The sequence below is a fragment of the Sitophilus oryzae genome, unplaced genomic scaffold, assembly GCF_002938485.1.
Source record: "Sitophilus oryzae breed Bouriz unplaced genomic scaffold, Soryzae_2.0 scaffold_1396_pilon_pilon, whole genome shotgun sequence".
Lineage (NCBI taxonomy): Eukaryota > Metazoa > Arthropoda > Insecta > Coleoptera > Curculionidae > Sitophilus > Sitophilus oryzae.
Window position 1 is genome coordinate 3,071,995 of NW_022146055.1, and position 15,367 is coordinate 3,087,361.

The following is a 15,367-nucleotide window of genomic DNA, read 5'->3' on the forward strand; positions in this document are numbered from 1 at the left end:
ATAAATATTATGCTAAGTCAGATAGAATAGCAAAACGAAGACGTATAAATCAATTCTATAGCCATAGGTTATACATCTGCTTATTTAAGATTTATCGGAGTTCTGAATAGAAGGGTCGGGCTGTGTGTCTTAGGGCTGTTGCCCTTGTTGTTATGCCCACCGACATTTATATTCATTAGTTCTAATGCCCTAACAATGCGGTTGACCGAAAAGGTCAGCTCGAAGCCCCCCTCTTCTCAACTATGGCATTGTATTCCATTGTGTTCGTTTAGTTAAAATTATCTTCTGATATTATTGTTATGTCTGATTTAGATAATAGATCGATGGTTGTACCGAAATAGCTATGTTAGGCGCTAGAGGATGTTGTATTTGGATTAAAAATGTTGTGTCGAATTTCCTTTGTGTTAATTAACAAATTAAGGTTTATGTAGATGTTGATATTATTTAGTAATAATTATTTTGTATTGTTTATATAGTGTATTGTGTATTGTAATCCTGAGTACTACGATGTAATAAAGGAGTTATGAGGGAAACTCAGTGTTTTATTTGAAAATACAAGTTGTACTGTTACATATCAGAAGTGGGATAGACCTACTAGAAGTACCACAACAGTTTAAAAAGTGCCAATATGTCCTGTTGTGTGTGAATCCATAATAAAAATAAGTTAAGTTGCTGGAAAAGGACATAAAGCCATAAAGCAACAAGTCCCGCAGTGTTAGTGAATAAAAAGGATAATAGTACCTACAGGAACACTTGGAAACTGGCTATTATCTAAATATCATTTGGAAAAATATCAACATCTACATAAACCTTAATTTGTTAATCATAACATTTGTTTTGATTTTTTAGTTTAAACAATTAACTAATTTTTCATCAGACTTCTTTATTTAAAGATTATTATATGGTTGATGTATAAAGTCTATTTGTTTCTGTTTTATGTTTTGTTTACTGTATTCATTTCTGAATTCATAATAACATACATCACAGTTGAACAACTATACCTTTTGGTGCATCGGAACACGATACATCCCTTGTAAATTTTGAAAATGTAAAATATTATCTTCCTAGATGATTTTATGATTAAGTTGAATTTTGACTTTTTTGAAGAGGCGTTAAAGTTGTACTGTCTTCTATAGTTTAATTTTTTCCATGTGTTAAAATTGCCGTATATCTATCAAAAATAGTACCTAGATAAAATAGTACTTTAACCGCAAGGGTAGATTAAAATGATACTTTAACAGCAAGGATAGGTTAAAAACTTTATTTCTTCTCGCACGTTTTTTAATTGTTTCCATTTTTGAAAATTTTTGTATTCCTTTTCATAAGTTATTCGGGATTTAAATGGAAGTAGTTTGGATATGGCGTTTGTCGCCTCAGCCTGAATATCTGTTGGTAATTTTTTTATTTCGTTTTGAGCTATTTCTGGCTCCAGTTCCATCAGCAATTGACACGAAAGAGAATTAGACAATATTGACTCAAAACTGACAACTAAAGAGACAGCTTTATTTATTTGTCAAATTACATAGAAACCAACGCCAAACCAGCAAAATATTTTTTCTACTTTAATAAATTCCTTGAAATAATAATTTCTGAATATTTTTTAAAACGTAACTCGGTATGGAAAAAAAATTGTTTTATACACGTCGATAAAATTGCATTATCGTCTCCCGAAATTAATTCACTCGCGATTTCCTCGCTCGTGAATAATCTTAATTAAATTTTGATCATTTTCTATCTGCCTGGCCTCTCTTTGGCATTTTATAAAATGACTGAATACATGTCTTTTTTAAGAAGTGCACAGAAAATTTCATCATAGTTTAATATGCTTAATTCTGATTAGGCATTCTAGAAAGTGCCTAATCAGAATTAGGCATATATTATCCGACTGAAAATAGGATATGCTGTTCTTACTTGCTTATATCTACATATAAAATTAAGTAACTTAATGGTTTTGCTTATTCATAATAATTTATTAGTTATTTACATATAAATCTACGCTTTGGGTAAGGCAGCAACTACACTACTTTCAATATACAAATGGTCGGTTCCACGGATGTATTTGATGTAACCGTCTAGACCCCAATCGGTGTTCCAGGTGTTGGCGATCAACCAGTACTTGGTACCATTTTCCACACCCCAACCTAAGATCTTCATCGCGTGGTTTCCAATCCAGTTAATGCTAGTAGCTTCATAAACACCTGAAATTGAATAAAAATATACATTAAGTTATAGATTTTAAGACAGTACGTTAACAAAGCAAGGAATATAAAAATAATTTTATCATCTAGATGTATCTTTTCGCGATAGTTTGTTTTTTGATTCATCTCAATAGCTTTATTTTTTGGAGATATTCGTTTTTTAAAAAGACACTTTTTTAGACACACACACATTTTTTCGTATTTTTTACATTAAAACCACGCCTTTACTCTAAGTTCGAGTCAACAGACATATAATAGATATTTACGATACAAGTGAGTTAACAGCATCATTAAGATACGCGAGTGAAAGTTGCACAATGAGTGCGTAGCATGATTTTTTCCATAGCAAATATTAAAATTGCCTTATATCTATCAAAAATAGTACCTAGATAAAATAGTACTTTAACCGCAAGGATAGATTAAAATGATACTTTAACAGCGAGGATAGATTAGAAACTTTATTTCTTCTCGCACGTTTTTTAATTGCTTCCATTTTTGAAAATGTTTGTATTCCTTTTCATACTTCCCCTAGGAGATGCAAGACCTTGTCGTTGGTGGGGAAGCTCCTGGTCAGGTGCTGGAGGGAATCCCCCCTAGCACTTGGCTTGGTTTAAGAAGCGTCTCACTCATCGTCTTGTCCCTGACTGTAGTGTCGTGGCCAGGGAATTGCACTAAGACATATAACGATACCGGGCGGGGTTAAGGACAGCCTCAACCTTGGGGCACCGGGGGGCACCCCATTGTATTTTACCCCTTACTTCTACATGCGGGGCTCTGTAGAAGTGGACCGACTGTCCCTAGCGACTCATAGGAACACTATGAGATCTGGTAATAATAGTAATAAAAACATCACCGGTGAAGCTGTGGGGAAACCCCCTACCGACACTGGGAACAGTAACAATGAAAGTTCCAAGGGGCCAAACTCAAAGAGAACTACAGGAGAGGTGGCTGACACTTGCGTGAGACCATCCTCCGCAAGTGGCATACAAGCTACCACCTCCTCCAAGGGTCGGGAGCCTACCTCCTACCTCTAAACCCAACAGGCGACACAAGCTACCGTTTCGTCTACCCGGCCTGGATCGTAGCTCCTCGACTGTGAGGGATACGGGTCTCCGTAGGAAGTCCTGGGACTGTATGATGAGTTATAACTCAAGAAAGGGGGACACAATAGATCTCTAAGGTCGCAGAGATTAACCCCCCTCCCACTTATTCTAAATTCTAATTCCTTTTCATAAGTTATTCGGGATTTAAATGGATGTAGTTTGGATATGGCGTTTGTCGCCTCAGCCTGAATATCTGTTGGTAATTTATTTATTTCGTTTTGAGCCATTTCTGGCTCCAGTTCCATCAGCAATCGACACGAAAGAGAATTAGACAATATTGACTCAAAACTGACAACTAAAGAGACAGCTTTATTTATTTGTCAAATTACATAGAAACCAACGCCAAACCAGCACAATATTTTTTCTACTTTAATAAATTCCTTGAAATAATAATTTCTGAATATTTTTTAAAACGTAACTCGCTATGGAAAAAAAATATTGTTTTATACACGTCGATAAAATTGCATTATCGTCTCCCGAAATTAATTCACTCGCGATTTCATCGCTCGTGAATTAATCTTAATTAAATTTTGATCATTTTCTATCTGCCTGGCCTCGCTTTGGCATTTTATAAAATGACTGAATGTCATTTTTAAGAAGTGCACAGAAAATTTCATCATAGTTTAATATGCTTAATTCTGATTAGGCATTCTAGAAAGTGCCTAATCAGAATTAGGCATATATTATCATGCCTTCATCAGGCATTTACTTGAAAGATTGTTCAAACTGTATCATTAACATTTATAATAAAAGTTTTCATGTTTTTATAATTATTATCAATAGTACAGTTTATAGGTATTTAGTAGGTATTTACTGCAAAATAAATGTGTGTTGCAGTGTGTTGGTACGGACCCAAAATCATTGCTAAAATTGCTGTAAATCGTTACTGTCTTATTCCAAAGCGAATATTTCCAATAAAAATAAAGCTATTGAGATAAATCAGAAAACAAATTATCGAGAAAGGACGTACCTACGTGATAAAGTAATTTTTAAATTCCTTGCTTTGTTAACATGTTCCACAGGGTGTTTCAAACTTTCACCAAAATATCAACATTTTTTTCCCTCGTATAATTGGCAGATGAAAACTTTCATTTTTAATTTAGAAAGAGATACTAAAAAGTCAAACAATTTAGCTACAAATTGGTTAAAAAAATAATCTAAATCGGTCCACTAGACTTACTAGGAAATATTTTATACTTAAAATACGTCAAAATTTTACGGTGTTCGTTTTTCGTGTCAATTGCTATTGACTTACCAGACTGGTAGTTGGGAAAATCATCCATAACAAAGAAACTAGTTTGGACAGGTCCATTTTTTAAAATTTCCAATTGAATCTGCAATTCCTCTGCCAAGAAAATAGGCGTTTGACCATAAGTCTTCGATTCGGTGTAGTTCAAGCCGCTCTCCTCCGAGCAAGTTCTCGAGCAGTTCGGCGTGACGTAGTTAAGATCGGCGCATTGGGGTCTGGTGGTGTAGTTGACGTGGTGCTCGCAGGGTGCCAGGGTGTAGTCTTTGCAACCTTGGTTGCCTTGGTATAGCCCTCCGGTTACGATACCGTGTGTTTGCCAGTAGGCCCAAGCTTCCTCGGGATAGCCGCCTCCACAGCCGTCGCCACCGTCGCTGCATACGACGCAGCAACTGTTGAGATCTTCGGCAGAGACGAAAGTTTGTTTGGTTTGGTTGGATTGGATGCAGACCCGGTCGGACATAGCCGCTGCGGTTGCGATTGCCTGGCGAAAATAGGAAAAGTAAAATAAGATCAGGTCCTGGGTAGTGTTGCACAAGACAAGAATTCTTGTCTTGAAAATCAATTTCTTGTCTTGTCTTGAAATTCAAGACAAGAAATTTTCAGTCTTGTCTTGCAGATTTCTTGAATGGCAAAGTCTTGTCTTGTTTTGCAAGACTCTTGAAATTTCTTGTCTTGAAAAATTTTACATTCTAATAAAAAGGTAATAATATTTCTATATTTTATTTCATAGAAAGCGTCGTATACAAAATGTAATACGGAAAAATGAGCAACAACGATGCTAATTTTAGCAAAAAAATCTTAACGGACCGCAAACGAACTACGTCAACTCGCCCGTTTGACGAAACAGGAGCCATTACCAAATAAAGTGCGTCTGCTGGATCTGTGTCTATGAAAGGAATGCGGACAAAAAACATTTAAATAAACAGCAATATATTTTATACGTCGACTTGACGAGTACGTCACCGCAAATCGCTCCGCCCACTCATTTTATTGGCTACTTGCAAATTTGTCGAATTTTTATTGATGGGACGCATCGTCTATTTTTTTACGAAAGACATCGAGAGAATATCGTTTTCCCTCTCACGGATACCCCGTATCCACAGAACGGACAGACGTACTCTAAAAGCTGTTAATTCTTGTTGGTTTATTATGTTCTACTTTGGTTACCCGTTTGTTACTTTTATTTTTTATGGTATTTATTTTATTTTTTTATTATGGAAGATTGGTTGGAAAAGTTTGGACACATGGTGTACGAAAAGATCATGCTAGAGTTTACTATTTGCTCTATTTGATACTACTTTATGTTCGCGGGGCAATTTCGTGCATGAAAAGTAGTACCAAATAGCGCAAATAGCGTGCTCCACGAAGCCACCATTAGTTTCAACTACCGTTAGTTTTTTTTACCAATATACGGTTTGTTGCCTCGACTTTATTTCATTCTCAACTCTAAAACACTGGCTTTGATAGAAAAAAAAACGAACACTGATCAATATTAATGCCGGTTTTATACAACATTTGCATAAGTCGTAATCATAATCACAGTCTTAATCATCGTCATAATCACAACGCAACGTTCGACAAGCAAAACGATCTTTTAAGGTAGCCGTTTTCAAATTGCATATCGCAGAATTCGCGCCCTGCACACTCAGTAGTATCTTTATACCATATGATCGAGAAAAAAAAGACGGTATCCAGTTAGCTTCGAAATGACGATCGATAACATTCCCCATATAATTTTCCATATAAAATAGCGATCTTCTTTTCATAGCCATCGCTGACGCCGTTTTTTTCGATCGTTTGGTACATAAGACTACAAATTTAGTTTCATCAAAATTGTAGGTTTCTAATTTATACAGGATGAATTTTAAATAATTGCAAATATTTTCAGGGCCGGTAGCTCTCGAAAAAAAAACATGTTTTCTCTTTACCGTTTTTCAAAAGAAATAATTTTTTGCTGCAGACTTTTTAACACGCCCTGTATAATATATAATCTCAAATCTCATTTAATTATCTTAAAATTAGGTAATTGGATCATTAGTTTTTGTGACCTCTTCGATGAAGCGCAGTATTTTCTACGTATTTGATAATTGCGTTTTGGAAATTCCAAATTTTGAGATATCTTTCCTTGGAGATTCTCATAATCAAAAATAGTAATTTACCTATATACTTCAAAGATAAATTTTCAATGTTTTAGTACGGGTATGCCTACTTCAGAGATAAGTTTACAATCAATTTTTTAACCGTGAGTTGTAGATATTGATTAAGAAGATATATAATAATAGACGAATATTGTGCGATAAAGAAGATAAAATAAAAATAAGGATAACATAATGTCTAGGCATTTTATAGAATATCAGTTTGATAATTGGCAATGTATGTGGAATATTTACATACATAATCTTATACTTACAATGGTTACAATGGTCCGCAATAAAATTTGCGCTATTTACTACATTATGTAATTAATTCATTATCTGCCTTAATATGTAACTGAGGAATGTACGTGACTAAGTAATAGAGCATATTTTTGATTAGTTTAACAAAGAGAGAAGAGCAAGAATTTTCCCAAGCGCATGAAGTAACCCGCCCGATTAATGGATAGGTAATAAACTTCGCATTTTTCTCTTTCTGACTTACAAGATCGCCATAGCGATTCACTTCTAGACATGTAGACCTGGTATAAGTAAATTATCTTAGTCTTAAAGAAATTAGAATAAAATAAATTATTTTAAAAACTTTCATGTATACTACTGAAATAACGATAATAAACTAAATATAATCTATTACAGTTGCAGTAAAATGAGTAACTAATTGTGGAAAATAAAGATCCAACCCTAGATGCAACATTTTTCGTAAACGCCTATTTGAGCGGTTTGAAATTTTGATGCAAAATTCGGCAATGCATAGAAAAAGTGTATCAACCCAATTTTTCCATTTTTAATGCATTTGATATTTTATTATGCTGTCTACATCACTGCCTCACGCGTTAAAATCTAGTTCACGCTTTTAGACTGACCCGATCTGTATGAACAGAATTTTGAAAAATTAAAACCAGTGACTAAAGAATACAAGGACAAATAACACATGAGACCAAACTGTGGAAATTCTTCCAAACAGTGCTGTGGCCCTTATTATTCTTAACATAGTCGCTTGAAGCGATATTTATATTTTTGATAAATGTTTTTACTGTGCCTATGGTGTATCCCGTGGTATCATACTAATTAATTACGAAAGAAAATCGTATTAAAATGTTAACAGAAGGTATAAAACTAGTATCGACGTATAGCACATATCAAGTACATATAATATCAGAAAAATAATTATCGAATTCAATAAAAAAAACGCTAAAAAGGTGGAGTGGTCTGTTTATTTCCCCATAAAACATAACTCCTGGCTCTTTCTTATTATTGCGCCTTTTGCACTTGAAAGCTGAACAAATTACCATTGTAATAAAGTTTATACAAAGTTCACTACACACAACCAAGTATTAAAAATCGCTAAAATTGTCGCTGATGACTCATTCGTTACTTCCAAAGAAATAGCGTCTAAGGTCACAAATTGTGCCGCAGCCCGTATATCGGCGTTACATGTCCTTGTATTCTTTAGTCGTTGATTAAAACTAATACTTGAAAATTATCTACCGCCTTCAAACAAGTCTAAACGCTAATACATACCCAACAAGATCCACAGTCGGACTGATCCCAAACAGTTGGAATTGAAATACAGTTAGGCCATTGCTCACGGGCATCGAAAGTGTCAGGAATCTCCTCACTGATGTCATGGGGAGCTGAATAATGCCTCCTCCTGAGCAGTGCATCGGGGCGGACACCATTGGCCATCCTCTTGACGGTTTCCCAGTCTTCAATTTCGAAGTTCTTGCCAGCCTTCCATGTCTTTGCTTTTTCGTTGATTTGGGCGATTCTCTCTTCAGAGAGTGGATGGTAATCCAAGATGGTTGCTGTGGATAGGGCTATGACGCTCAAGGTGATGCAAATTCCCAAACACTTCATGGTTCTCTAGAAGAACAGTAAGAAAGAAGTGTTCACTGTTCATTTATTTGTACAGAATAATTTTTATTATCAGAGATAGACCCTTCAGACAGATAATATTTATAGACAAAACTTACTTTACAGAAGGAATGTACCCAAAATATTCAAACAGAAAAATGCTTGGTTTTCGCTTATAGTATTTCAATTTTATTGAAATACTATAATAATAATATACAATATTTATTAAAAAAATTATAGATATGTATTGATCTATAATATTTATTTGCTTTTTGTCTCTATAACACATAATAACCCTGAATTGAAAAGCCATTTACTATTGTTCTCAATAATTAAGAACTTTGAGTTTTTCTTTTGGTTGTTTTAATTTATAATCTTATATGTTGTTTGCAAATAAAAAAATATTTTGATAAAAGAAGAGGAGACTTTGATAAAAATTTACTCAAGTAAGACAAAATAAGATACAAATTATTTGTCATAAAACATTTACATCATGCCATTTAAGTACTATTTATGCAGGTACTTGTTAAACGCTTTTGGTGTTAGTAGATATATTTATTTATTTAACACTATGCATTTGTTTGTATAAAAATCCTGAAACTGCGCCAATGACAACGACAAATCTTGAAATAAGAACTTTATTCACTTTGTATAGTCTGTAGTCAAAACATACTGTAAATACACAAAGGGTTTGTTTGCATTTGTTTGTATATGTTAATTTAAAACAAATCAATATATTATATAAAGATATACTGGTTTATATACAGAGTGAGTCTTAAATATGTGCAAATATTTTTATGGGTAGTATATTTTGGCCTCAGAAACACGATTATGAGTTTTTTTCTTGAAAAAAAATGAAAATTCTGAATTTTTTGAAAAATTTTTTAGTTTTTAGTTAAAGAACATAATTTGTGGATAATATGGCAACATCAACTTTTTTTGGAAATTTTCGAAGTAAAATAACTCGGTTATAGGATTTATTTGAAAAACGGTAAAGAGAAAATATGTTTCTTTTATCGAGACTACCAGCCTTGAAAATATTTGCATTTATTTAAGACTAACCCTGTATATGATATACGCAGTATACACGCTTTTATACATATCTAAGTTATTCTCATTTTAATAGACATTTTACTGATTTCACTTATTTTTATTTTACCACAATACACCAAAACACTTTAATTTTGACACTAGATGCGCAATTCAATGGCCGTTAAACATGTTAGCATAATTAGCGGATGATTAAAATCAGTTTTCAGTTTTAATCATGTGCTGATGGTGATTTTAACATGTTTAGCGATAATAGTGATGGTCGAAATACAGGTCAGCCTTAAAAGTAAACAGTATTTTTTATGGTAAATTAGTGTTTTATTTTGCTATTGTAAACCCAAAGGTTCCAACCATAACTCTATTAATTATTTTTGAATTAATACTTTTAATGTTTATTTAGATTAATAGAATATGAAGACAGGCAAATAATGAGTGTATCATCATCAAATCAAACTTTTAAAAATGATATTACCTGTATTTTTAACTAAGGAAAGCCACGAGTTTTAAAACTCACGGATACCGGTTTATGAGAGGCCCTTAACTCAACTTTGTAAACCAATAAAAAACTAATTAACTTTCAAGAAGTACATTATGTCCTTTGAATGACGAATAAAGAAGATAGATGATATAGACGAATGAAGAAGATAGATAGATAAAGAAATAAGATGAAGTATATAAGTATTAGATAAATCTTAAGAGTGCTTAAAAACTTGCTGATTACTTAATTTTTATTTCATTTAATTTTAAATCATTTATTGATTTTTGAAAACACAGAAAACATTGAACAAATATACACGGTGTCACTTAAAAATGTACAAGTATTGTATGGGGTTATATAAATCAAGTTTGCAAGCACTGGGAACAATATGTGGAAGAACTGTTCGCACCGCAAATCCCTAGAGTTTTCAACATCAAAAATGAATTTGAAGAGGCACCTGATATCTTAACTTCAGAAGTGGAGAGAGCTATAAGAAATAGTAAAGTAGGAAAAGCCTGCGGCCCGGATAAAGTACATGTTGAAATGCTCAAACTGATAAATGAAGAAAACATCCCTATGCTAACTAGACTGTTAAACCAAATCTACAAAAGCAGTGAGATCCCACAAGATTGGCTGAAGTCAATTTTTGTCCCTATCCCAAAAAATAACACCGCAAAAAGATGCGAACACTTCAGATTAATAAGCCTAATGAGCCATGTTTTAAAAATACTTCTTAAAATAATTCAACACAGAATATTCAAAAAATGTGAAATTGATTTAGATGACGGTCAATTTGGCTTTCGAGAAGGAATGGGGACCAGGGAAGCAATGTTTGGCCTGTCTGTTCTCTTACAGAAATGTAGAGACCAACAAAAAGACGTATACATTTGTTTCATCGACTACGAAAAGGCCTTTGATAAAGTAGAACACACAGTGCAGTTTAACATCTTGCAAGAAAAAGGTCTAGACAAGAACGATATCCAATTCTTAAAAACACTATATTGGAATCAGACAGCATACATAAGGTTAGGGCAAGACGAAACAGTCGAAATACCGGTACAACGTGGAGTTCGTCAGGGATGTGTACTGTCTCCCTTCTTGTTTAATATATACTCCGGATATATATTCAATAAGGCCCTACAAGATAAAGGCATTGGCATAAAAATAAATGGCGTCCCAATTAACAACCTTAGGTATGCAGACGACACCGCGATTATCGCTGACAACCCTGAGGCTCTTCAAGAACTTCTAGACAACATAGTTCGGGCGGGAGATCCATTGGGCCTTAAAATAAACACCGCAAAAACCAAGATAATGGTAGTTAGTGAAGAGTGGAGAAATATTCCACCACCCAACATACGAGTATACGGACAATGCGTAGACACGGTAAATAAGTTCAAATACCTGGGATCCTGGCTAACATCAGACCTTGACCCCGACTTAGAAGTTACATCGCGTATAGAACAAGCTAGGTCAATGTTTAACAAAATGAGAAATCTATTATGTAACCGATCACTCAACATCAACATACGTCTGCGTTTTGTCCATTGTTATGTATACTCAATCCTCTTATACGGCTGTGAGATCTGGACTATTAAAACAAACACCATGAGACGGTTGGAAGCTTTTGAAATGTGGATCTACAGAAGACTCTTGAAAATACCCAGGACAGATCATGTACGCAATGAAGAGGTTTTTGGGAGGCTTAACAGGGACAGGGAATTAATTGCAAATATAAAAAACGAAAGACAGCATACCTGGGCCATGTCATGCGCAGTAGCAGAGCAAAGCTTCTGAAGTTGATTATGGAGGGAAAGGTAGAAGGCAGAAGAGGACTTGGGAGACGCAAGCACTCTTGGTTGAAAAACTTACGAGACTGGACTGGACTGAACTCACACGAACTGTTTCGAGCTGCACAGGACAGACAGTGTTTCGCCGCGATTGTTGCCAACCTTCATTAGAAGATGGTACTACAAGAAGAGGTAGCTAGACGTTTAAAATGCTAGCCGGTAGGTACAAAATAAACAGACAGATTATTTTATACTTAATCTTTTTCAGGAGAGCCAGCATTAAAACAGATATTAAAGCTTCATTCAGAACCTCACAATTAGTGGAATAAATTAGTGGTTTCAATTAGCGTAGAAGTTTGTTACTTTAATTTCAATGTAAGCATTCAGAACGTTAAAATTAGTGGTAGGAATTCTCAATCAGTGGAAAAAGTTTTAACTTTTCCACTAATTATATTTCAAAATTTGGGAGAAATGTTATGTTGGCTTTTTATTTTCATCCGTCAAGAGAAATTGTGGTTAGAAATTAAAAGTAGATGTTTTATAAGCTAAATATTAGGCTTTCTCTATGGATACAACTGACTAATGCAAGGTGTTGCTAGGATATTCTGGTAATTTTAATTGCGTTTTTTAGACATTGTGAATGATCGTAAACTAAAAAGTATAAAGTGTAATTGAAACCACTAATTTATTCCACTAAATGCGAGGTTCTGAATGAAGCTAAACTCCAATACAAGCTTAACCACAGCTTATCAGTATTGTCCGAATCGTTTGGATTTTCACGTTAATGTCCGGTCAGTAACAACAACGTCCAACTTAAGTAGGCGTATACTTGTTGGGCAACTTTATCTGTAACATCAATATATGTTAAAAATGGGATATTGTAAAAACTTCTTCGATTCGAACACTCTATGAAGCCAGATTAAACTGAAACTCTATAGACTTATCAAGACCCGATGACAACAGCAATTTAATAAGTTTATTCCAATATCCTTATCAAGATAATCATTAACGATATATTTTTCTTATAAAATATTATATATACGTAGGTAACACGTGATTTAAAATAATACTATACAGTATGAAGGATAAGAACGCATACTCTCTGGTAATAATCTTTCAATGTTCATCATAAATTATCGTAGCCGGTAGTATTCCATACATTTTTCTCCTTGGAAAATAGTAGACAAGGCCAACAAAAAAGTTTATTGAGTGTCTTATAACTTACAACCACATAACCAGTGTTCACTTTTATAAACATTTTCACTTAAATGAGGAATACAAGATTTTAATTTAGTATTAATATTCAAAACATGTTTTGGAGGTCCTTCTTCAATAGTTTTTAATTTTTCTGATTGCACCATAGACATTGATTGACCGACCGACGAAAACAGCGAACGGGAGACGTAATCGCGGCCGGAAAGTTTGCTGACCTCGGCTCGTTCGGCGGCGTTCAAGATGTAATGAGGACAGTCGCATCATCGCGCTGTCGAGGTATTTTTATTTTTACCGTTTAGCGTAGGTCTTAGCGTTATCTACAAAGCTCGACCAAAGTTATTTGAATAAATTTACTGAGAATTTAAATTTCTTATAGGAGATCTCATAGTGACTTTTTTAAATAAAAACGTATTAACTATTAGGTACATTATTTGAAAGGATACGACGCATCACCCGCATCAATGGAATATACTTAAGTCAAACGTGATTTACTATAATACTATACAGCAAAGCGTCCCACGATTTTTGTAATTATTTTTTTATCACTATTTTATAAATACACACTTTAATAATCTTTTTAATAATTAATTTTGATCAGTTAATATTTCCTAATATTGCCAATAAATAAGAGTTTTTCTTTAAATATTATTATGTATAAAAAGTAAATTTTACTTACTTTCAATTATAATAAACTCGGACACAATTAGCAAAAATTGTTCTATATCCAGTTTATATACATTTCTAGCCGTCCTCCTTTGAAGACTTTTAGATAAATCATACTTGACTTAGTGGCTTATAGATATATCTGAAGTATGACTCTACGATAAAAAATAATTATATTTTATAATTTTGTTTATTTAAATACGGATATTTATATACCATGTGTTGCATAGCCCGACATGAACATTAAGCCGAGAATACATCTGGCAAATGCTACCATACGTATTCGTAGCCATTCGCGTCATTGTTACCCGCACGAGGTGGCGTGACACATTCGAACGAACATGAATCTTTTTCATGTTAACTATCTTTCTAGCCTCATTTTCATTTCAGTGCATTTTGTGACACTTATATTTAAACTAGCATGTCTCATTTTAGATTTTTTTATGGGCTAAATATGAGACACTGTTTTTTGCATACTGACTTGCTTTTGCAACAGTTTTTACCAAATGAAATATGTTTGTATTTAAATGGTTGTAACTAAGAAAACAGAAAAAATGGTTGTAACTTTTTTTTTCCATAACAAGGGGCCGTCCTATGCCGGAAACACTGCGACCTGTGAGGCCTATTGTGTTCCCCCTTCTATATCTGCACCCATTCTCCTATCCCTGTGCCTTGCACTAGCTTATGCAGGTCCTTGATAGGATGGGAGCATGGTTGTAACTTGAAAAATGTGTCATTTTTACACTACTTGACCCTAAGTAATAATGTATTACAGAAGAAATAGGGAAATATTTCGTTATTCGTCGGGAGATTTATATTGTTAATTCAGACATTTTGTGTCGAGATTAACATAAATCTGACAATAATGAACGTTTTTCTTGGAAGTTTATATTATAGTTCACGCAATCACAACATAATGAAAACACAATTTTGAGTTTTTCGTTTTGAATTTTTTGTGATAATAACAAAAAACCCAATTATGATTATGCGTTAAAAAATTTTAAATATATTTTAAGCTTCAGGATTTACGATTTGCTTATAAATTTTCTAAGCACTTCAATATCTGAAGTACTATGATGATATGATACTTTTTTTTGTCTGTAGTAGTATTTTTTCAAGTAACATTGTAGTATAACAACCCAGGGTCGATCAACGAAGTTGAAAAGGTAATATTTTTGCTAATTTTACCGGTCGTAACCTACATACATATACATACAGCCGTTACTCGCTGACGAGTATTCGACACACATAAAGAAAATGGTCACGCAAGGCGTTTTCTTTCATGAGCTTTTCTGTGACTGAAAAGCCCGATACGTGATGTTATCTGCCTACCGCACTCCGGACATTCAAAAATCTCATTGCTTTGTTGCCTCTCTACTTTTTGGTTGCCGCTGTTAAGTGAGTTTACAACCCTTCTCCATTGAGTTCTATTGTGAGCTGCTTTTTCCCACTCATTCTGCATATTAATTCCCTTTAGATTTTCGTGGAAAATGTCCTTGTATCTTTTTAGTTGTCCACCCGGCCTCCTCTTACCGTCCACAAGCTCACCGTAAAGCAGAGATTTTGGTATGCGGTTTTCTTGCATTCTGCATACGTGACCAGCCCATCTTAAGC

At 34.0% G+C, this 15,367-nt stretch overlaps 2 protein-coding genes across 10 annotated transcripts in view; one reads left to right on the forward strand and one right to left on the reverse strand.

The window, feature by feature from the left end:
- LOC115875878 (uncharacterized protein CG43867) overlaps positions 1 to 15,367 on the forward strand; it is a 517,198-nt gene that overhangs the window by 218,751 nt on the left and 283,080 nt on the right. The gene's annotated exons all lie outside the window — the stretch shown is intronic.
- On the reverse strand, positions 1,950 to 13,872 carry LOC115875885 (cathepsin B-like). Of its 3 annotated transcripts, none has more exons than XM_030891446.1 (4): positions 13,767 to 13,872; positions 8,225 to 8,566; positions 4,557 to 5,031; positions 1,950 to 2,198 (listed from the first exon to the last, which is right to left on the reverse strand). In XM_030891446.1, exons 2-4 carry the CDS (start codon positions 8,558 to 8,560, stop codon positions 1,993 to 1,995), a joined length of 1,017 nt encoding a protein of 338 aa, XP_030747306.1. In that variant the 5' UTR covers positions 8,561 to 8,566; positions 13,767 to 13,872; the 3' UTR covers positions 1,950 to 1,992. The 3 variants fall into 3 exon arrangements, with proteins under 3 accessions (XP_030747306.1, XP_030747305.1, XP_030747307.1); XM_030891445.1 differs by lacking the exon at positions 13,767 to 13,872 and adding an exon at positions 11,843 to 11,866; XM_030891447.1 differs by lacking the exon at positions 13,767 to 13,872 and adding an exon at positions 10,080 to 10,230.

Coding starts and splice junctions, on each gene's coding strand:
- LOC115875885 (XM_030891445.1), bottom strand. Junction 5,032..8,224: donor CCGACTGTGGATCTTGTTGG/GTATGTATTAGC, acceptor TATTTTCGCCAG/GCAATCGCAACCGCAGCGGC. Junction 2,199..4,556: donor TTTTCCCAACTACCAGTCTG/GTAAGTCAATAG, acceptor ATTCAATTTCAG/GTGTTTATGAAGCTACTAGC.